General features: G+C 34.6%; 1 protein-coding gene across 5 annotated transcripts in view; it reads right to left on the minus strand.

Moving 5' to 3' along the window:
- STAG2 (stromal antigen 2) overlaps window positions 1-25,642 on the minus strand; it is a 118,501-nt gene that overhangs the window by 63,472 nt on the left and 29,387 nt on the right. For all 5 annotated transcript variants that reach the window (XM_046673028.1, XM_046673030.1, XM_046673029.1 and 2 more), the window contains exons 2-4: window positions 9,980-10,123; window positions 6,712-6,790; window positions 3,110-3,274 (exon numbers count right to left, since the gene is read on the minus strand). In XM_046673028.1, coding sequence (XP_046528984.1) covers window positions 3,110-3,274; window positions 6,712-6,790; window positions 9,980-10,023 — 288 coding nt within the window. In that variant the 5' untranslated portion in view covers window positions 10,024-10,123. The remainder of the gene's footprint in view (window positions 1-3,109; window positions 3,275-6,711; window positions 6,791-9,979; window positions 10,124-25,642) is intronic.

The raw sequence follows: 25,642 nt of genomic DNA on the forward strand, positions 1-25,642 counted from the left end.
TTTTTCTTTTTTCTTTTTTTTTGCTGAGGAAGATTGGCCCTGAGCAAACGTCTGTTGCCAATCTTCCTATTTTTGCTTGAGGAAGATTCGCCCTCAGCTAACATCTGTGCCAATTTTCCTCTATTTTATATGTGGGTCACCACCACAGCTTGGCCACTGATGAGTGGTGTAGGTCTGTGTCTGGGCACCGAACCCAGGCTGGCGAAGCAGAGCAGGCTGAACTTAACCACTAGGCCATGGGGCTAGCCCCTGGTTGTTCTTTTGCATCACTAAGTTTACAGTGGTTTGTTATATGCAGCAATATATATTGGGACAAAAAACAACATTGATTTGGATCAATAAAAATACAAAAATATTTAATGAAATCTTAGATCACCACATCACATTAAAAAATTATTCATGAAGATCAAGTAGAGTTTATACTAGGAATACAAGTCTGCTGTAATAAAAATAATACAAGCTATCACACTGAAATATATTTTAAATTTTTAATCATCAAATGGTATGCTTAAGAACTTATTCAATAAAATTCAACATCTATTATCTAATAGAACCAGGGGCATATGCATGGTTTCTCCTTTCTTAAAATCTAAGAAGTATTTTAAAACCAACAGCGAGTCTTGTACTTATTCATTCTCACTTATAATTACTGAAATAGATATATCCTGGGGATACAAAAAATGAATAATACATGGCCCCTGATCAAGGAATTAACAATCTAGAAGCAAATTCAGACATACACATAACTATAATACAATATACTAAGTGCCATAATGGAAAGAGAGGAGTAAGAAATACATTCAAAGGGAGAAGGAGACAGAGCCCAAGAATGCTTCTCAAAAGAAGAATGACATTTGATTTAGTCAATCTTCTGTGATATGGAAGGGAAGAAAAGAAGACTATTTCAGGCAAAGAAAAAAACAAGAAAGGCCTTGTGCTAGAGTACATACTGTGGCTAGAGAAGAGCAAGTATGCCATAAGGAAATGTGGGCTGGAACTTTTAGATAAGAACTCTTGGAAGTTTGTAAACAGGGGACTTCCTTGATCAAATATGGTATTAGAAAGAACACCAGTGGAAGTACACAAAACAAACTGGAGGTGGGGAGACGATTCAAGGAAATCAATGGAGAGATACTGTGGACATTCCGCCTTTCAGGGGGAAAGCACATTTAGAAAGAGAAAAACAGATGGTACAGAGGTACAATCTTAACATATGACAAACCATAAACAACCCAAAAATAAGGAAAATGTTCATTCTTTAAAAACTGAGATACCATTACAAAAAGAATTAAATATAAAGCTGAACTTTCACAATTTTACTAAACATTTTGATGAGCCAAAAAGTTAAACAAAAACCCTACAGACCAGACAAAAATAGAACAGCCTAATTAGTTGTGGATGTAAGTTGAGATTTCTGATGTTAACAAAAATGAGAGATATCATAAAAAAGATTAATGCACTTTACTTAGAACAAATTACAGAGAAAAAGTATAATATAAAAATAAAAGGGAAAGTAATGAAATGATACATCATGTAACTGAGATAATTTATCTTTTTGACAAAATTAAACCCAAAATGGGAACTAGAGAGGGAGATAATTTTTCAAATTAGGGAATGACTAAATAAACCACAGCACAGTAATATAATAAGACATTATTGTTTTAATATCAAATGTGTATAAAAATAATCATTTACGGCCAGCTGTGGTGGCCTAGTTGTTAAGTTGAGTATGCTCCACCTTCGGTTTGGGTTTCTGGGCATGGGCCCACGCCACTCATCTGTCAGTGACCATGCTGTCAAGGTGGCTCACATACAAAAAAAGAGGAAGATTGGCAATAGATGTTAGCTCAGGGCAAATCTTCCTCAGCAAAAGAAATAATAATCATTTAAAACATTAGAGGCTGGCCCCATGGCTGAGTGGTTAAGTTCAGGCGCTCTGCTTCAGGGGCCCAGGGTTTTGCCAATTCAAATCCTGGGGGCAGACATGGCACCGCTCGTCAGGCCATGCTGAGGCAGCATCCCACATGCCACAACTAGAAGGACCCACAACTAAAAATACACAACTATGTACCTGGGGGCTTTGAGGAGAAAAAGGAAAAATAAAATCTTTAAAAAAAAAAAGTAAAACACCATATAGGAAATAAAATCCCCACCCTAAGCTAAACTATATGAAAGCAAATCCTATATGGATAAATGAAGGTAAATTCGAATTTAAGAAAATACATTGCTCTGTACAATTATTGATAGCTCAAAAAACTAACAATTCATTTTACATGTTAAAATGTTCCTTATTAGTCCAAATATATATTTTAAAATTTATTGATAAAACTACACCTATTTAGATGATTTATAAACAAGATTTGCATTTCAGTTATTAATAACAAAAAGCTTAAATGACTAGTTCTCCCTAAACCATCCATGTGCACCCTTTGATTAAAGTTAATTCTATAAAGGAAAGAAATTATTCTCTTATTATAAGTTTTATAAATTAAATAACTTTATTAAGCATGTATATTGAGTACAGTGTTTATTTAATTTTTAACAACCATATGGGTTTAACCTCCACTGTAATGACTAAATGCTTCTACTGTCATAAAATTATGCAGAAGAAACAAAATTAGGATGATTTGGCATGGATTAACTCCAACTTTTTAGTCTTTTGCTAAGAAACAGCACAAGTAATAAAAGTTATAATAGACAATAGTGATCAAAATAATTCAATTCACTAAAGTGGACAGTGATTATATTAGGTCACTCAACCAAGCATTCTATACAGGCAAAGGACTTCATGTTTTAATGGCAGCTATAGAAATTCAGGGGAAATTGAAACTTCATAGGGTTTACGTCAGCATATTTTTTGACCAAATAATTTTTTATTCTATGCCATTAAAAGAAAATAATGCAGCATAAAAATGACTCAAGACACAGCTTAAAAGTCTTATGTCTGAAAAGAAAAATCCCTAGATTTCTGACTAGTTTGTTGCTTTTTTCTAATAAGCAGTATTAGCAATCTTTTTAAACGCAATTTAAAAAATCAGGGACATATCTTATACAACTCACTCAAGTTTAAAATGTACAAATAAACTGGGAAGAACACAACAAACATTACCTGCATAGCACTCTTGCCCATTTTAACAACTTCAAACAACATCATGTTTTCCACTCCATTCTGTTGGTGATGCCCATTCATTCGGTTTGGACCAGCAGGAGGTTTTGCTCCTCCATTTCCACCTTTGCCCTTTTCTCCTGGGCCCTTTTTGCCTTTTTTACAAGTCTGCACAAAAATATAAGTTGAGTAAGTTCTATCATTACCCTTGAGAGTTCAAAATAAAGCTAGAGCAGAGGCAGCTGACAGGGTACATAATTATAACATGCTTAAACCTGACCTACAGGGGAGTGCCATACACATATGTCATAATAAAATGATATGGTTGTGACAGCCTCTTTGTGGTATCAATTTTTTCATTTAGACTACCATACACCTCACATGACACTGTAGTTAAGAGCACAGCCTCTGCAGACTGACAGACTGCATGGGTCCAAATTTCTACTCCTGTTAGCTGAGTGATCCTGGGTAAGTTACTTAACCACACTGCTTCAGAGAGATTTCCTAATTTGTAAAGTGAGGATAAAACTGTGCCTACTTCATAGAGTTACTGCTTTAGGGTGCAGATTAGAGTGGGCAGCAAAAACAACAAAACTATCAAATAAGTAACTCATACTTAGTTCAACATTTTAACTTGATGTCTACTGTTAGTCTTATAAATCACTGCAGGACACTGACAAAGAAATTCTAAACAGTATGAATAGGCGTATCAACCTCATTCTTCTTCTGGGCCCTCCCTCCAACACTCACTTATCACGAAAATTGAACTAATGAACACTATGGAAATGAAGTCTCTTTAGAAGGAAGTTGTCAATATTGGGGTGGGGGCTTCATAAATCAGTGAAAAGGTTGCCTACATGCCTCAGTTATAAAATACTTCCCACAGTTTACATACTTTGTCATAGAAAAATAAGTCATTCCCTAACTCAGAGTCCTCATTTCTAAAATGCCAGAGATGTATTAAAATCTTTACAGATTAGAACAGATGATTTCTAAGGTCTCTTTTAGACCTACACATTTCTATGATCTTGAGCAAGGGTTGGCAAACTTTCTGTCAAGTGCCAGATTGTAAATATTTTAGGCTTTGCAGACCACATACCGTCTCTGTCACATATTCTTTGTTTATTTTTACAACCCTTTAAAAACGCAAAAACCATTCTTAGCTCTTGGGCAATATAAAAACAGGCCATAGGTTGCAGACCCCTGATCTACAGCCAGGTCTGCAAATTTATTTTCACTGACAGGCTGTCTGTTTCTATACTTTGTGCCATAGAGGGTCCTTCGTTCTTCTTCAAGAGTCCAAAACCACCCTACTCTTAACTACTTCAAATCCCTTCCTAACAACTGAAAGATATTATTTGTTAATTTACATTATTTTGTTAATGAGATTCAGTCTTTGTGAACCTAAGTCATTAATTCCTAATTGTAGAATGAAAGGCTTTTGTCCCCAGTAAAAGGAATTTCGGAGATAAGGGTGAAAGAAAGGATCAACCACAAAGAATACACTAGAAAAGTATAAAATGTTAATGCTAATTAACATGGAGCTATATATTTGCAATTTATCTATCATTTGCCTCAATATTCCCTGCCAGTATGAAAACCTAATTAGTACAATTAAAATGGCTCAATGGGTATACTATGCTAGAAAAAACAATGTGCAAGGAGTGATAATACAGGGAAGTACAAAAGTAAACATGCTAACCTGGGTACAATCTTGTAGAGGGAAAAAAATCTCTAAAGAAAGACTATATAAGGTAGCATACTATAGTGGATTAAGAGCACCATTTTTCAACAGACATGGGCTCAAATCCTTTAATCACTGAGCTTCTCTGGATCTCAGTTTCCCATCTATAAAAATAAGGCAGTTTTCTAATCCACAGGGTTGTTCAAATATTAAATTAGGTAACATATAAAATTATTATTACAGTGATGGAACATACATACTATAGTGTTAAAACACAGTTGCTCTTATTATTATAATAAATCCTTGATCTGACCCCTAACACCTCACTCACAAACTTGGCTGTAAAAAGCTAATCAAACTATGGCACAAAAATGCTGGGGAGTCCTCCATTCAGATACCACTGTGAGACTTACCCCAACCTGTATATTAAATCAAAGTCAAAAGGAGAGTTTCATTTCTGCAAGATGGTTGCAGAACAAGAAAAAAATGGTTTTCTAATGAACATACATATACAGTCACGCATCACTTAATGACAGGACACCTTCTGAGAAATGCACCGTTAGGTGATTTCGCCATTGTGCAAACACCAGAGAGGACGCATACAAACCTAGATGGTATAGCCTACTACACACCTAGGCTCTACGGTACTAATCTTATGGGACCACCATTGTATATGCGGTCGGTTGTTAATACAAACATCATTATGCGGTGCATGACTATACTATCCACTAGAATTATGGGCATCTATGGATAGTCAGGAGTTAACATTTTTATTCATTCACACTTTTACACTCTCTCTCTCAAAACTTCTGCTTTTTAAGGGACTAAGAAAGCATATGAAATTATGAAACACATGGATTATGTGCACTCTAAAAAAATATTCTAGGGACTAGTTAAATAAATCATGCTCTATACATAAAATGGGATGCTAAGACACCATTAAATATTACAGCAGGAAAAGTTCACTGATAGGAAAACTGCTGACAACATACCATTGAGTTTTAAAAGCAAATCAAACAGTTTGCATACTATGATTCCATTTAAGTAAAATCTTATGTGCATGTCTATACACAGGTTTATATATAAAAGTAAGTTCATCAAAATGTTTAAAGAACAAATTACCTCTGGGTTATAGGTTTATAGGAAAATTTTACTTTGTTCATTGTACATTTTGTATTATTTACACTTTTTAAAAGTAAATGTGTCATGAAAAATATAAATCAAAATTCATTTTGAGAAAGAAAATGCTGAACGAAAACAGATCATCTTTTGCACAATGTATTTACACAGATGCATGGAGTCAAACGCACCTTCAAAATAGCAAAATGATTTAACCATTCACCAAGTTATCCAGAGCCCCCAGGCTACCTACTCTACACTTTCATTCTGTTGACAAAGAACTTGACTTTCTTAGTTTTTAATCCTTGACATTACTTGTAAAGAGCAAAATCAACGTCAATCGTAACTCATTAGACTTAAACTGGTCGTAGGTTACATTTTTAGGGTTATAGGGTTTGCTGGTTCTAGAGTTACACTTTAGAATAAGATATTCATTTACTGCTTTGCTTTATATTTAACTACTCATGCGTAAATAAAAATAAAGCCAACAGCCTATCACATTTTGCTTAGCATACTCTGCTTTACAAAATAAACTACTACAAACAGTGGTGTATTATTAATTTCAACTTTACAGTAGTGGAAATAGATAGTCAAAAGATAATTTGATCTAAAAGCCAAAGAAACCACATGTGTTCACAAGGCTTACCGTTCCAATCAGGAAAAAAGGGCATTTTTTAAAGACAACAACATCTGAGACATAATTAAAACAACTATATATATTCTATGTATATAATCATATATATACATTTATGCATATGAATGACCTTAAGAACCAAAATAAAGCCCCATATTCTGTACATACTTTGCCTTTGCCTTGCTTTTGGTTTTTTCCTTCAATGTCTTCAAAATCTGTGTCAGAAGAAAAATGTGTTTCTGACTCCCTGTGACAGAAAGATAAGCAATTATTTACCTTCCTTAGAAATGTAGATGGAGTTTCTAATTTTTGCCATATTTTCTAAAAGAAAAGCTTGGTTAACTCATCATAACACTCCATATTAGCATTAAACGTAATTAAGATGTTTTCCCAAAACATCATACCATAGCACATTACCAAACATATAAAATTACATAACCAACTACAAAAATAATAACCTAAAACACAAATGTCTAAACATTTTTGTTATTTTGTTAATTTTTAACCAAAGCATAAGAAATGAAATGAGTGGCTCTCGAAATTTTAACCCTAGGAACTGTGGTTTTCTGTTCTAATGGCTGGTGTCATTTTCTGATTTAAAGACCATGGAGCTCAGGGAAAACTGTAAGGCACTGGATGAGATTTATTAGGGAATTTTAGCAATATTAAGGTTCCTCTGACCGCTCTCACCTCACTCAAACAATACTTATAAATCTAGGTGTAAATACATAAAACACGTATTTCCGAAGAATACACATAAAACATTTTGACAAACTAAATCATTTGTAATAGAATAGGGAAAATGTGCTGATTGATTCAAGTTCTTTATGAAGTAAAGAGGTGGTGAGCTATAGTCAGGAACACTAGTTCCCGTACTAAGAAACTGTGATCCTGGACCAGTGACAATGTCTCCATCTTCTCTTCTAGAAACAATGTATATGCAGGAAAGAACGAAATCTCTAAAGTTTCTTCAGTCTCCAAGATGTAAATCTATAGTTCTAAGAAATTGTCCCTTTTTTGGAGTAGGAGGAGTACTTTGTACAATTTGGATTTTTTCACACAGAAGGCAGTAGACTAATTTAAATACACATGTGTGATGCTTCCTATGTATGTAAACATGGGTCCGTCTATCTAAATAGTAGTAAGGCACCCTCATTTAAATTTTTATGGCAAGGCATACTTGGCATTTGGTCACAATGAATTTAAGAATTGAGCCACACCCATAAAAGATAAAGGTTTTACCACTCTAAATGTGTAAACCTAGTGCCAGTTTTGCTTAAAATAAATGGAATCAAAGTAAAAGGCTATCTTTGTAAAGCTAGTCTTCTCTAACTAGATTTCTTCTATTTCCATTTTTATTGCTACAATAACCAGTTGTCGAGAGGCTGTGAGGTAGGAATACTTTATAAATCTAAAGTAATGGTTAAGATGCCAGCAGGAAAAAAAAATTACTATTTATAGCACTTACCTACAAAGTAATTTAAACAATGTGTTGAAGATAGTGGCAATCCTAACTATGTTCTATAATGTTGCAAGGAAAGGGCCTGTAATAAATACCATTTCCCAGATTTAATGCACCAAAAACTGAATGACTACTATAATATTAACCCTGAAACTCACGCCTGTTACATCTTAAGAAAATTGTTGTCATCAATATTCTTCCCACATGCCTATATGACCTCGCAAAAAAAAAAAAAAAAACCTGAAGATGTTTTAAAATATCTTGGTGTATAAGTAATACTTCTTTCTTCCCAAGACATTTGTGGGACACCAGCTCTCTTAGAGAGCTCAGTAACTGCTCTAAGTCTGCAAACAATCACGAGTCTTCGCAATATTCCAATGGCCACAGAGTAATCAAAGGCTCAATGACACTCTCAATCCTCCTCTCCAGGCTATCCCAACGAAAAGAATGAGCCACTAGAGGTTTGATTACTAACTGGAAAACCTTCTGACGAAAGCTGAAATGAGTAACCAGCATAAGAAACTAAAATAATCCCCAACTAGAAAAGAAATATGTTCATGACTCTGTCTTCCTACAATGCTTTCCCTCTGCTTTTAAGATCAAAAGAACAACAAAAACCTATCCTAGGTGAAATAACATATTCTAATATGTTTGTGGAGTATATTGGGTTAACCTTTTAGTGGCTTGAAATTTCATGAGTATCCATCACATGACTGAATCTTCCACTCCTTTGTCTTCACCCTGCCCCCCACCTCACAGACCCAGTCAAATGCTGTCTATTCTACTTCCACAACATCAATTCCTTCTTATCCACTATTCTTTTTCAGGACTTAATTACTTGAGATATTCTAACAGTCAACAATCTAGCTTATAATATAAGCTTTTTAAATTATCTCTAATCTTATTTTAGAAATTTCATAATTTTATAGTAGTCAAACCAAAAATTAATTTTCTGACTATCCCATATCCTCCTTCAAACAAAAAGAAAAATAAGAAATCTTTCTCAAGAATCTTAAAATAGAGCCAATATACCCCAGGATTTAAGTCACATTAAAAATCACACTTTGAAATACTGGCAATATCCCAGTAGACCCTTAAGCCCCACTAAAAATAATAAAATTATTTTTAAAATGAAAATCTATATACCATCAAAAGCAGACATTGGCTTCCATTATGTACAATGGTCTCTCTCTGTTATTTTCAAATTTTTAGCAACCAGACTCTGTTTTCAAATCAAGTCTTATAAAGACCCCAACAGCAAATATAATGTGGTAGATATGTACGTAAGGTTAAAGGGGTCCATGGGCAGTTTAAAGGTTCTCTTTTCACTGAGGCACCTAGTGAAACTGGAGCTTTGGATGAAAACCCCTCACTATTACATATAGTAGCTCAAATTCTTTCCTACATCAAACACCAAAGAGGAAGTAGAATAAAAGTTGAACAAGAAGTATAGGTAGCTTTTTAAGATGGGGATAAAGAAAATACCTATGTTGAAGTCACTTTATGGACCAATAAGTAATTTGTTTCTGCCAAAAATATGGAGAGCATTGTCGTACCCTCCTACATTTGTTTTAGCCTATCATCATTTGATTTTATAACAGAAATCTGACATTACATCCTAAATACTACTGCATGGTATATATTCCTTACTAATGAGAACACAACTTTTTAAGAATTTCATGACATTTCCTCAAAATAGTTGCTATTGTATAACCGAGTATGGACTCAAAGAACTGCACAGCCAAAATAATAACTGTGTAGTATCTAAATTAAAAAATAAACTTAAGGCATAGTACAAAAAAAGCATGGAATAATTACTTTTACAGAGCCCAATGAACGTTTGATATAAACTGTTTCAAAGTATACATACTACCTCATATATTAGATCTTCTCAAGCAGAAGTAATTTTTAACTTAACACATTTCCTATTTTGTGGAAAAAACAAGCACTTAAAAATTATCATAATATACTTACTGTAGTAGATTAAAATCAGTTGGTATTTCTGGAGCTGCTATCATTTCTTTATCATCTTCTGGAACGCCCCAATGTCAGAAATATATTCATATATTTACGTGGGCCAAACGATGGTTTACTTCTTTCTTCTAAGACAGACAATTCCTTTAAAAGGGGGGGATGCCATATTTATTATAAACACATCAAAAATATTGGGAAGGGTATCTATACTCAAAAACAAAATTCCCCAGTGCCTGCTAATATGTTTTAGTAAATAAGGATTTCTTTCCCTTGCATTTGACTGCTTTTTCTAGATATGGATTTGTTACAACTGTTGTAGCCCCACAATAGTAACAACAGATACAAAGAAAGAAGCTTGTATTACAGACAATTATTTAAAAAATTTGTTATGATTCTCTAGCCTGGCTTAAAAAGATGTATGCCCTAATTAGGAACCAAATGTGACTCTTTTACTACTCCTGAAATCCTTATGACAGACAAGTTTAAACCATAATACAAGATGCCTCAAAATTCTACAGGTTTTTGCTGCTGATGTATAGTACAGATAAAAGGAGCTAATAAAAAATCTAAGATGTAATTTTAAAACACTTTAAAAGCAGGCTCTTCTACCATAGAAGAAACAGTCCAAAGGCTGGCTTATTAATAAATAATCAATCACTTCATGATAATACCACACTGTGTTGAAGAGGGAGGGGAAAAAATGTTAGCTCTGATCTATTCCCTCAAAGAACTTATAATCAATTTAAGTATCAATAACGTCAGATGCACAACAGATTAATGCCATTTGTGACCAAAGTAAGTGTAAGTTCAGCCATAGGAAGGTTATTATTTCCACTTTTGCACGTCAAAGATGCAGTTTCTAAATGAGCGAATGACATACAACCAAATGACAAGTCTGTAACACAAAAGAGAAAACAGGCTGGCTCTCAAGCTCTTAATCTTTTTTTTTTTTTTTTTTGAGGAAGATTAGCCCTGAGCTAACTGCTGCCAATCCTCCTCTTTTCGCTGAGGAAGACTGGCCCTGAGCTAACATCCGTGCCCATCTTCCTCTACTTTATATGTGGGATGCCTACCACAGCATGGCGTGCCAAGCGGTACCATGTCCGCACCCAGGATCCGAACTGGCGAACCCAGGCCGCCAAAGCGGAATGTGCACACTTAACCGCTGCGCCACCAGGCTGGCCCCCTCAAGCTCTTAATCTTATGCGTAACTTCCTTTTATAATTTTCTTATGTTTTTCTTTTATTTCCAAGTGAATCTAGTACCTGGCTGCCACCTAAAGAAAAAGTAGGTAAGACTGACCATATCCAATCATGTTCAAATATCACATACTGATAAACTTCTAATGATCTCTTGCAATAGAATAGACGTTATAAAAGAAACTGATAATTCAATTTTTCCATTATTAATTTTAAATCTCTAAAAAACATAAATAGCTACACATATTTAATTAAAATACAGAAGTTCAAAACACTGCATTTCCTAGCTCACTGTAATTAAGCTACTATAAATAGCAAAATAATGAGGTAATAGGAGAAACAAGAAGAATGAAGAATCCATAAAATAAGCCATGAATAACCAAGGGTTGTCTATACCAACACTTTGCGTTTATCTTTTTTTTCTGAAAAGTACTCATATATATAGTAAAATCTTCATTTATAGATGACTGTTAGTATGGTCTCCTCCTTGCTCTAAATCATGGTCCCAGGATCGTTTCCCTCTGAGACCACTAATTGTTAATCTGGTTTTATTCTTATTGTAACCTAAGGAATTATCTAAGTAATACACACCAGAGTCCTCAGGCTTGCCATCACATGTTGGACACATGGCAGCCTCCTAAAAAGTCCCAAATTATTTTAAAAAGAAAACTTTTTTAAAAAGGAAAATAATTTTATCTTTTAAAGGGAGCAAAAGAGGTACAGAGCTAATAAGTTCTAACCAGAACATGAGGTCATCTAGATGGCCAGATGGAAATAAAGTGCTTGTTTTGTCTGTCTGCCTACCTGCCCCCTCCCCAACCAGCTCATTCTGAGCATTTTATAAAACCAAACTTGCTGCATTCCTCAAATATACAGTTTTTAAACAGATTTTAAAGACAGTTTATAAATATATTCTGCTAAGGCACATAATGAATGTATCAGCTCTGAAAAGCAGAGAGCACTATATGAAATAAGTATTGTGTGGTATACTACATTCCTCTAAATAGCACAGAATTAATTTCTAGTGTAAAAGAAGTCTTGTCAGGTCAAATTATTTTGCTCAGTATAGGGCTACACTAACAGATATTTGGTAAGTAGAAACCGAAGCAAACAGAAAAGGAAAACAATTTATAAAGATGTGAGTCTCCCCAATACAGTGCCTATATATTAAAAAGAAATCAGCCAGGGTCTGATAGACTTAGAAAAAATTATTAAACTGGCAAACTCCCTATACCAGCAAAAAACTTGTTTTAAAAGTTTCTAAATATTAATAATCCATCCAACCAATTAATAGTATCTACCATGTGCCAAATGCAGTGCTGGGCACTGGGCATACAGTGGGCAACAGGAAAAAAATGATCCTTGCCCTTATGGAACTACCTGTAACAATAAATGTGAAAACATATTTATTCCTACGTGAAGGCACTTACCTCTATTGTCATCTAATATTTTCAACATAAGAATACTAAATTCCATGTATCTGAGTTTTACTATTTTAATCATTTTCTAAATAATCAATTTACCACCAGAAAAGTTCTTGATACCTCAGAAAAATTTCTATATATTAAAGCTGCTTTGTAATTTAAAGGGGGAGAACGAAGGATAAGTTAGCATTGTTTTTTTTTTTAAAGGAATGTAAACTTTATCTGCAGAAAGAGATGACAATTTTTCCCTCTTTATTTTAAATGTCTACAGCTGTATATAAATACCTTTTGCTTCCCCCAAAGACTTACATTAAAAATTTCACAAACAAGGTCTTTAAATGTATTTGATACCATTTGACCTAAGTTTGGAAACCTAAAACTGTAAGAATATCTAATGCTCAAATAAAAGTATAAGTTTAATAATAAAATTCACCATACCATTTCTGGCCTACTGTAGGTTATTAATTTTTTTAAAAATATGCTCAAAGATCACAAGGTGGAGCTCTCACCTAGCGTCAAGGAAAAACTCCGAGATTTTTATCACAGGCACCAATTTTCTATAACTACTATAGAAGAGTTAACATTCCAAAAGCTTTGGAGGATAAAGCATACAAATAAAATTTCCTTTACTCTCAATCACTATTTTCCTTTTGGGGAAAAAATGTATCCAGTAACAACTAGCTTCTGATTCTCCTTACTGAAAACGAAGCGAACACATACGTAGATGGTTGAATAATATACATTAAAGTAAAACCACTTCCTTGGGCTCAAGTGTATAGTATACTGCTGTTAAAGGTGTGTTAAGTACATTCATATAGAATTATTGGATTAAAATGTAATAGGTGATTACATATTTTTAATTCTGTACGTTAAATTCAAGTGATGCTCTTAGTGGCACTACTTTTGATGTAAACAGAAATCTAACAGCTGAAACTTGATCACCTTAACTTTTCAAGTTGCCTATAACGAATACATGTTTACGGCCTCTTACTCAAAGTTTAGATTCCAAGTTAAATTAATTCAATAACAAAAAGCTTTCTTCTTCTACTTCTGAAAACCTGTTGGACATCTATAACTATAGTATATAAATGCAAATATATAAAAATTAGATATAATTATGCTTGCATCTTTAACTCCAAATAACGACTTGCTAAATTAATTAAAACTAGCCCCCCAGAAAAAGTGAAAAAAAACTTTAAGATATTGTTTTAAAAAATCTTAGAGTAATTTTGATTTTTTTAATAAAAGAATAATTGTTTCAAAGTTCCTTTAATTCAATCTGAAGTGGTTTCAAGCTAGAAAATTTCAAGCTGCAAAACAGAGCCACCACTAGCAAGGTTCCTCAGAATCCACATGTTATTGGACACTGGGGGTGCACTTCAAATAACTGGTGTGTTAATTCTTTCCCTAAAAATGCAGAAATATTCAACTGCTAAAAGCCAACAAATTCAGCACATATATCACATGCCACCCCCTTAACACTCCTCCCAAAAGGGTTACATCCTCCTATATATAAGGATCACATCTAGGAATGTAGTATGCCTTTCTGAAATGCCATCATCGTTATAATACAAACGCTTGAAAATAGGAACTACTTAAATGTCCAGCCATGGAATAATTTATGGCACAAAAATGTAATTAATAAAACATCCATATACTCAAACTATTTATGGTGACTGTGTAACAACACGGGTAAAGCTTGAAACATTAAAAGCCCTATATTAGGATGCAATATTAACAAAAAAAGAAGCAAAGGATAACAGTTAACTTAATAGGGTGGTGAAAATGTGGGTAATTTTTAAATTTTTAAGTTACAATTTTATTGTTAGTATGAAAAAAAGTAAATTATGAGGTTGGAAATTTATTTTTTAATGTCCTCTTTTAAAATCTGAACTACCTGAGGAATTATGAAACTATCTCTGCTGCTAAAACTTGATTTATTCATATTTCAGGTCCATCATCTCATAAAGTTAAGCATCTACAAAAAAAAACTCTGAGTTCTATCAAAAAGTTATCTTTATTATGTTCACCTACTCAAGATTAACAGGCAACAGAAACTTTCTTACGAACTTCTGGCAAGACCCAAACGTATGTCCCTTTTAGTGGCCTATCTACTTTGTCAGGAAACAGCAAACAGAAGTCTGTCATTTAGGTGGAGACTGAATGTTAAAAGGTAGACTAGTTCCCACATTAGTACATTTAATCAAAACAGGAAAGTTACTATCATTCCTTATGTCAAATGACATATGGCAACTTAGAATACATAGGGAAAGAAATGAAAAGCTCACCAAGAAATTAAATTAGACATAAATTCCTACCTTCAAAAGAAGAAAATCTACTGCCCTTTTGATGATTAATCTTTAAAAAAGATTTCTCCTTGTTCAAAAAGATATTTTTCCTCCCTCTATTTATCTCCCCAATTTCTGCTACAGTCTTCTGAGTAAAGGACAGGGTGAAAAGAAAGACAAATCAAGCAATCATCATGTATACTCAGACCAGTAACAAAATTTTAACCTAAAAGTTTCTTGATAGCATACTCACATTACAGCTACCGCATATATCCTTTCCAAATATATTTTCTTTTTCACAAACCTGGATGGAGTCCTAAAGAATTTCTAATGGTAGTACCCCTGCTCTGGTGCAAGAATAGTAATGTGGAGAACTTATGACTAAAAGAAATTTGCACACATAAGAGAATTACCGACATCGTCTACATTTCCAAACTAACTTTAGGATAGGCCAAATATCTGCCCTTACGAAATTAAAAAATAATATACAGAAGGAAGGGGTGAAGCCAAAAGTAAAAGGACTTTTTAAAATAACTAAGTAAGCAAAGTGACCACATCTAACGCCACAACGCTTCAAAAACAACCTTTACATTCAGGAAAAGGAGACAGAGCAAGCTGGGGCAGAGTCTACACAGATATGGCATCACTACACACTGCCAGAAACTAAAGCCAGACAGCAGTGGAAACATCCACCTGTTCCTCTCCTATTTTTAAGTGTATGATAGTAGGTGCTCAGCAATCCTCCTCATTTCCTTGTCTACCCACATTCCCCAGTACATTCCAAATGTGACTCAAGTCCTTAGCCACAATTAGGATCACCTGGCCCAACCTACACACTCAGCCCCAGTTCTCAACCATCAGTTTTGATTTCTGCAGAAAATTAGCATGTCACTGGTGAACTTTGCAACAAATGAGTACTACCAGTTTTGTTTGGTTTGGCTTTTTTGGACAACGAAGAAGATAAGAAAAAGCTTCTGCCTTATTCCTGCAGACCCACTACTCTACACCCTCTACTCAGTTGTCCTGTGCCTGAGTCATCCAAGGACCAATACCATGCCTTGTTTTTGCTCTAGTCTATCTACCAACCTCATCCCAGCAACTGGAACCCTGCCCCCAACCACACCCTAAAAGGTCTCCCTGTGTCTCTCCAGTTGCCCTATTCTGAATGCCACAATACTATCCTCCTCTCATCTGTCTACCATACTGGCGCTGGCTACTGCTAGACAATGGATACCATATCATACCCGATATATCAGACATACATCAGCTATCTAATTCTAAGTCTGCTAATTCTCCAGTTTGCCTTAATAAGCTGCAGTTGACTAGACATTACCTGGCCCTAACCCAAGACAAATAAAATTAAATTAAACTAAATTAAAAAAAAACCCAAGACAGGTAAAATATTTGTTTTACCTTATACCTTAAAAATCATATCTCAGTCTGCCAAGGTCAACAGCTAAATCATGAATAATTTCTAAAAGTATCGTCAATGCTTACTCTTCATGTCACTCATACCTGAATATCATACTGTGCATTTAGCTTTTTGCACTGAGTTACTTTAAAATACATATACATGCCCCACTGACATAACTTTCTGTATGTTAAGATATCATGAATAAACACTAATAACTACAACTATAATTACTACAATCGTGTAGTGGCTATCAACATTTCAGAGGTGAGACCCAATTAGTTGGTATAAATGAATATCTAGATCTGAAAATCAAATTTACAACAATTAGCTAAATTCATGTGTTAACACTCATAAATGGTATACAGCATGATATATAAGCACAGTTTATTATTACCATCAAACCCACTTCACACTGGGCACCTCTGGTTCACTGGCAGATTTCAAGCAATAGCAGATATCAAGACAGACTTCATAGCAAAGTAAGTTAATCCTGCTTGGATTTTGAGGGAAATCCCAATTTTTATTTCACATATTCTTGGATTGATTGCATCAAAATTTTTCATTTATTTACTCAAAGTAGTAAAAAGTATCCAAATGAAACAGAATATTTATTAATAATTAATAATTCACATGAAGATGGAGATACAATTCTAACTGATACAATTCAGTTAAACAAAAGGAAAGTGTAAAATAAACTACTTTATAGAGGATAATGGGAAATTTTAATCTAAAATTTAGAACTGCAGTTACTACTACTAAGCACAATATTTTTTCATTTTAATATGACCACAAAAACACAACATATTTAACATTTTTATAACTTCCACTTCTGATTAGATAACACCTTATCAAAATAACTAGCCTTAGCATCCACTTGACATAAACGACTAACTTTTCCACTAACATCCACAGTACACAACTCATAGGCTTGAATTATATTCATATTCAAGTTCAGAAATTAAATATGCTTTCACAATGGACTTTATAAATACAGTATAGGTACGCCCCATTTCTTCAGACCTAAGAAGTTGGTTCTTCATTTGGTAATTCTACACAATGACAGGAGAATCACACATATGTTGTACTCTAAAATTATTGTAATTTTCTCTATACTTAATCTTTCCTAAACCAAGATTAAAACATGTAAATTACTTTTTAAAAATAAATTTAAACCAGATAAAGACACTACAAAAAAACTCACAGACCAATATCCCTAATGAATACCAATACAAAAACCCTAAACAAAATACTCCTGACCCAGGAAACAAAGGAAATGCAAAAGAACCAGAAAACAAGTGATAAAATGGCAGCGTTAGGCCCCCACATTTCAATAATCACTCACTACTCAGCCATAAAAAAAGACAAAATCGTCCCATTCACAACAACATGGATGGACCTTGAAGTTATTATGTTAAGTGAAATAAGCCAGACAGAGAAAGACGAACTCTGTATGACTCCACTCATAGGTGGAAGTTAAACATAGAGACAAAGAGAATTGATTGGCGGTTACCAGGGGAAAGGGGGGGTGGGGGAAGGGCACAAAGGGTGAAGTGGTGCACCTACAACATGACTAACAATAATGTACAACTGAAATTTCACAAGGTTGTAAACTATCATAATCTTAATAAAAAGTTAAAAAAAAACTCTTTAAAAAAAACGCGCACACACACACACACACACACACACACACAAAATACTTCTGACCCAAATGAACCAAATTCAACACCACATAAAAGTATTATACACCATGACCATATGGGATTTATTCCTGGAATGCAAGGGTGGTTCAACATACGAAAATAAATCATTGTAACACACTACATAAAGAGAATGAAGGACAAGAAATCTCATGATCATCTCAATTGATGCAGAAAAGGTATTTGATAAGATTAAACACCTTTTCATGGTACAATCAACCAACTAGGAATAGAAGGGAAGTACTTCAACATAATAAAGTCCACTTATAAAAAGCCCACAGCTATTATCATATTGAATGGTAAAAGGTTGAAAGCTTTCCCTCTAAGATCAAGAACACAGCAAGGATGCCCGTTCTCACCACTTCCATTCAACTGAGTATTGGAAGTCGTACCCAAAACAATTAGGCAAGAAAATGAAACAAAAGGCATCCAAATCGAAAGGAAGAAGTAACATTATCTCTGTTCACAGATATACAGTCTTGTATGTAGAAAACCCCAAAGATTTCACCAATAAAATCCTGTTAGAATAAACAAATTCAGCAAAGCTGCAGGATACAAAGTCAATACACAAAAATCAGTTGTGCTTCTATAGACTAAGAATGAACAACCCGAAAAGGAAATGAAGAAAACAATTCCATTTACAATAGCACCAAAATGAATAAAATACTTAGGAATAAACCTAATCAAGGAGGTGGAAGACACTGAAAATTACAAAACACTGCTGAATGAAATTAAAAAGGTTACAAATAAATGGAAAGACACCCCATGTTCATGGATCGGAAGACTTAATATTTGTTAAGATGTCCATACTACCAAAAGCGATCTGCAGATTTAATGCAATCCCTATCAAAATCCCAAGAGCAGTTTTTTGCAGGAACAGAAAAATTCATCCTAAAATCTAAGGGGTCCAAATAATCAAAACAATTTAGAAAAAAAGGAACAAAGTTGGAAGAATCACACTTCCTGATTTCAAAACATATCATAAAGCTACAGTAATCAAAACAGTGTGGAACTGGCATAAACACAGACATACAGACCAAAGGAATAGAATGAAGAGGCTAGAAATAAATTCTCACATACACATTCAAATGATTTTTGACAATGATGCCAAGACCACTCAGTGGGGAAAAGAGTCTCATCAACAAATGGTGTTGGGAAAACTTGATATTCACATGCAAAAGAATTAAATTGGACCATTCATTATCTCACACCATATAAACAAATTAATTCAAAATGGATTAAAGATCTAAATGTAAGTCCTAAAACTATAAAACTCCTAGAAGAAAGTACCGGGGAAAAGCTTCATAACATTGGACTTGACAATGATTTCTAGGATATGACACCAAAAGCACAGCTAACAAAAGCAAAAACAGATAAATGGGACTACTTCAAAACTTTTACACATCAAAAGACACAACAGAGTGAAAAGGTAACTACAGAATGGGAGAAAATATTTGCAAATCATATATATGATAAGAGGTAAATATCCAGAATATATAAAGAATTCCTACAACTCAACACACAAAAAATCAAATAACCCAAATAAAAAATGGGCAAAAGTTGAATTAAAACCATAATGAGATACACTTCACACTTTCTGGGGTGGCTAAAATCAAAAAGACACACAATAACAAGTGTCTGCAAGGAAGTGAAAAAAACTGAACACTTGTGCACTGTTGGTAGGATCGTAAAATTTTGCAACTGCTATAGAAAACAGTATGGAGGTTCCCCAAAAATTTTTAAATAGAACTGCCATATGATTCAGCAATCCCCACCTTTTGGGTACATATCCAAAATAACTGAAAGCTGGGTCTCAAAAAGATATTTGCACACCCACATTCACAGCAGCACTATTCAAAACAGCCAAGAGGTGGAAGCAGCCCACATGTCCATCAACATCTGAAGAGATAAAATATGGTATAGACATACAATGGAATGTTGTTCATCCTTAACAAGGACGGAAATCCTGTCACATGCTACAACACGGATGAACCTTCAGGACATTTTGCTAAATTAAATAAGCCAACAAGTCACAAAAAGACAAAGACTGTATGATTCCACTTACATGAGGTATCTAAAGTAGTCAAATTCATAGAAACAGGAGTAGAATGTCGGTTACCAGGGGAAGGAGAAAAGGGGGAGTTGTTGTTTAATGGGTATAGAGTCTCAGGCTTGCAAGATGGAAAAAGTTCTGGAGATCTGTTTCACAACAATGTCAATTTACTTAACACTATTCAACTGTCCACTTAAAAATGGATAAGACGGTAAATTTTATGTTTTTACCACACTAAAAAAAATTTAAACTCCTTTTTATCAAGCAAGCTTCTCTCACTATTATATAGACTCACAAGATTTTACCAATAACTTGAGAACTCCTTTCTATAATCAACATACTATACACCCCATAACTAGTGATATTTTTTTTAATTGAATTTTATAAGTTAAGACACTGACAATTGATATCCACACTCAGAATACTCTGACAGATTTTTTGGTCTCCTATTTAATACAGTAAAAATGAACCAAAGCTTATGTAACTTTATGGCAAAGGATCCAAAGCAATACCCAGCTTTTCAACAAAAAAAAATCTGCAGGGGCTGGCCCCGTGGCCGAGTGGTTAAGTTCGCGCGCTCCGCTGCAGGCGGCCCAGTGTTTCGTTAGTTCGAATCCTGGGCGAGGACATGGCACTGCTCATCAGACCACGCTGAGGCAGCGTCCCACATGCCACAACTAGAAGAATACACAACTATGTACCGGGGGGCTTTGGGGAGAAAAAAGGAAAAAATAAAATCTTTAAAAAAAAAAAATCTGCAAAAAACATGGAAGCATTTGTTGAATAATGTGAGCTAGTCCCAGCTACATTTTTTAACTTACCAGTTTATTATTAGTGTACATTATAAAGATGATCCAATAAGAACCAGTAAGAGATACCAAAATGTTACATATATGTAGTTAGATTATTGGTACTAGATATTACAAGGGGCTCTCACAATTTTCCCTGTGAACAATTCCATTTTCAGTGCCTTATTATACACCCACAAGTGTATTCCATCCACTTTAGTATGCCATCCAATGGTGAAAGAGAAGGACAACAGACCAACTCTCAATCTGAGCTCTAAGGTGACGAAAATTTTTTCAACTTTCATAGACCAACCGATCCCAAAAGACTACCTTATTTCTGAACCACCACGAATATATGAAAGCATCCTGCATAACATCCCCAAATAATTATCTAAATGCTAAGAAAGGAAGCAAAAATAATGATTCAGCGAACATTTAATATTAATTAAGACCAATATATTATTAAAGGCAAATGTATACTAGAACTAATGTTTTTGTGTGTCAGGTACACTTGAAAATATACTCTACTGCAGAGAACTTGAAACCACTATCTTAAATTGGAAAGGTTTATAGTTATCGTAACTTTGCTTTTAATCCATAATTCCTTGTAACAATAATTTATCCGCTAAGTCATTAGTTAGGAAAGAAACTTCTCAATTAGAAAATTCCTTCTATAGAAAAACGTGAGTTATAACGATCCACATCACAAAAAACTTTCTGCCAAACAATGTAGCAAAATCTGAGAACAACATGTATGAGGAGATTCTCCATATGCAAGCATCTCTCATCTTAATCTATGATTACTTTGGCAAAAGCAGTAAAAATGCTCTTTTCATCATGAAAAGCAATCTCTCTCTCACTACCATCAGCAATTATGCTCAGCTTTCCTAATAAATTCCAAACAAGAAAGAGAGAAAAAGTTTTCTCCTCCAACTGCTTCTTTTAAATTATTCTGCTAATGTTTGCCAAATATCCCAATCATGTCATTTTAATTGAAAGATTTATTACTTCATTATATGTGTCCCATCCCCTGTCCCCCCCGACACACACACGTTAGTCCTGTATCACCTGCTAGGGCCAGCAATGTCAACTTAATAGGTATTCAGCTATATTTCATCTGTCTCTTTTTCTGTCCAAAGCTACAGAGCAATAAGCAGAGTTCCTCCACCGGTGAAGTGGCTATACAATCGTTAACACAGTTACTAGCGAACCTACCTCACTAACTCATATTGATCCTAACTTGTAGATCCTGAAATGGTTCAGAAGTCAGTGTGGCAGATTCAATTCTCACACCATAGAAAACATCATCAATACAACTCTTAACATCTTCTGTGAGGTCTGGCACTTAATCAATATCAATGTTTACAACAAATTGTGTTGATCAGTATGCTACTTTCAAGAAAGAATTGCAAAATAAGAACATATATATGGATGCATTTCTTTGTCTGCACAGAAAGAAATAATGGAAGGATTAACAAGAAACATTTTCTTTTTAAAAGTTGCCTACAAGGGGAAGGGGACAAAAGAAGGAATATAGGAAGCAAGAGTCCCTGAAGACTTCTATGTATATCTTTCTATATTATTTTAACTTTTGATTTAGGAAAATGAAGTACCTATTCAAAAAATGAACATGAACTTTTGAAATTCCTAGAGTTGAAAAAATTAAACCTAATCATGTGTACTAAATAAATAACATGAGCATAAAGAAAGCACTTATTGTATAGGAGTTTAAAACACAACACTTTATCCTTAGTGAGATGAATTCTAAGGACAAAAAGAAATATAAATAAAATTTAAACTTTACTTAATAGTTTTATTGTTTGTTGTAATACCGATTCTGTTCATCTGAAGTTTTCTTTTTACTATAGGATCACAAAATAAGTAATCACATTAATGATATTAAGAATCAAGTGTTTAAGCAGCATGGTACTGGTACAAAAACAGACACACAGATCAATGGAACAGAATCGAGAGCCCAGAAATAAACCCACACATTTACAGACAGCTAATATTCAACAAGGGAGCCAAGAGCATACGATGGAGAAAGGAGAGTCTGTCTCTTCAATAAATGGTGTTGGGAAAACTGGACAGCCACATGCAAAAGAATGAAAAGTAGATTATCTTACACCATGCACAAAAATCAACTCAAAATTGATTAAAGACTTGAATGTAAGACATGAAACCATGAAACTTCTAGAAGAAAACATAGGTAGTATGCTATTTGACATCGGTCTTAGCAGCATATTTTCAAATATCATGTCTGACCGGGCAAGGGAAACAAAAGAAAAATAAACAAATGGGACTACATCAAACTAAAAAGCTTCTACACAGCAAAGGAAACCATAAACAAAACAAAAAGACAACTTAACAACTGGGAGAAGATATTTGCAAACCATATATCAGATAAGGGGTTAATATCCAAAATATACAAAGAACTCACACATCTCAACAACAAAAAAACCAACAACCCAATTGAAAAATGGGCAAAAGATCTCAACAGAGATTTCTCCAAAGATAAACTGATGGCCAACAGGTACATGAAAAAACGTTCAACATCATTAGCTATCAGGGAAATGCAAATCAAAGCTACAATGAGATAACACCTTACTCTGGTCAGATGGCTATAATTAACAAGACAGGAAACAACAAGTATTGGAGAGGATGTGGAGAGAAGGGAACCCTCGTACACTGCTGGTGGGAGTGCAAACTGGGGTGCAGCCACTATGGAAAGCAGTATGGAGAGTCCTCAAAAAATTAAGAATAGATCCACCATATGATCCAGCTATTCCACTGCTGGGTATTTATCCAAAGAATTTGAAAACACAAATGCATAAAGATACACGCACCCCTATGTTCATTGCAGCATTATATACAATAGCCAAGACTTGGAAGAAACCTAGGTGCCCATCAAGGGACGAATGGATAAAGATGTGGTATATATACACAATGGAATACTACTCAGCCATAAGAAATGATGAAATCCGGCCATTTGTGACAACATGGATGGACCTTGAGGGTATTATGCTAAGTGAAATAACTCAGAGGGAGAAACTGAAATACCATATGATCTCACTCATAAGTAGAAGATAAAAACAACAAGCAAACAAACACATAGCAAAAGAGATTGGATTGGTGGTTACCACAGGGGAAGGGGGAGGGCAAAAGAGGGGATTAGACTCACATGTGTGGTAATAGACTATAATTAGTTTTTGGTTGGTGAACATGATGTAATCTACACAGAATTCGAAATATATTATGATGTACATCTGAAAGCTATATAATGTTATAATCCAATGTTACTGGAACAAAAAATTAATTAAAAAAGAGAAGATGTGCTGTGTGTGTATCCAGTGGAATATTACTCAGCCATAAAAAAGACAGAATCATCCCATTTGCAACAACATGGATGGACCTGGAGGATATTATGTTAAGCGAAACAAGCCAGACAGAGAAAGACAAACACCATATGATTTCACGCATATGTGGAAGATAAACTAACACACAGACAAAGAGAACAGTTTAGTGCTTACCAGAGGAGAAGGGGGTTTGGGGTGGGCACAAGGGGTGAAGGGGCACATTTATATGGTGACTGACAAATAATAATGTACCACTGAAATTTCACCTCAATTAAAAAACCTCAATTAAAAAAAGAATCAAGTGCTTAAGTAGAAGAGAAAAATGTAACTATCAAAAAACTTTAATAACACATGCTAAAATTGAATTGAAGGAAATGCAAATAAAAACCACAATGAGATATCACTATACCTACTAGAATGGCCAAAATAAAAAGTAGTGACAAAGCCAAATGATAGCAAAGATGCAAATAAACTGATTCTCATATATTGCTGGTGGAAATGTAGACTAGTACAGCCACTCTGTACAGAGTTCAGAAGTTTCTTCTAAAAACCATACACTGGCACCACAAAAAAGAAATGATAATTCTGTGACGGGACAGAAGTATTAACTAAAGCTACAGTGGTAACCGTATTACAATATATAAATGTATCAAGTCACCACGTTGTACACTTTAAACTTACACAGCATTGTATGTAAATTATATCTCAGTAAATACTTCAAAAATTCAAAAACCATACACACATTTACCATAAGAATCAGCAACCTTACTCCAGAGCATTTATCCCAGAGAAATAAAAACCTATTACGTCCACACAAAAACATGTACATGAATGTTCATATCAGCTTTATTTTTAATAGCCAAAAACTATAAACAATTCTGTTATAGGTTGAATTGTGTTCCCCTAAAATTCATATTTTGAAGTCCTAACTCCCAGTACCTCAGAATGCGACCTTATTTCGAGTTAGGGTCTTTACAGAAGTTATCAATCTAAAACGAGGTCATTAGGGGCTGGTCCGGTGGCACAGCGGTTAAGTGCACACATTCTGCTTCGGTGGCCCAGGGTTCGCCGGTTGGGATCCCAGGTGCGGAAATGGCACCGCTTGGCAAGCCGTGCTGTGATAGGCATCCCACATAGCAAGTAGAGGAAGATGGGCACGGATGTTAGCTCAGGGCCAGTCTTCCTCCACAAAAAGAGGCGGACTGGCAGGAGATGTTAGCTCAGGGCTGATCTTCCTCAAAAAAAATAAAATAAAATAAAATGAAGTCATTAGTACAGGCCCTAATCCAATATGACTGGTGTTCTTACAAAAAGGGAAAATTTGAAGACAGACACACACACACAGTGAAAATGTCTTGTGAAGATGAAGTTGGAGACCAGGGTCATGCTTCTATAAACGAAAGAATACCAAAGATTGCCCGCAAATCACCAGAAGCTAGGGAAG

This window comes from Equus quagga, chromosome 10 (genome assembly GCF_021613505.1).
Source record: "Equus quagga isolate Etosha38 chromosome 10, UCLA_HA_Equagga_1.0, whole genome shotgun sequence".
Taxonomy (NCBI): Eukaryota; Metazoa; Chordata; class Mammalia; order Perissodactyla; family Equidae; genus Equus; species Equus quagga.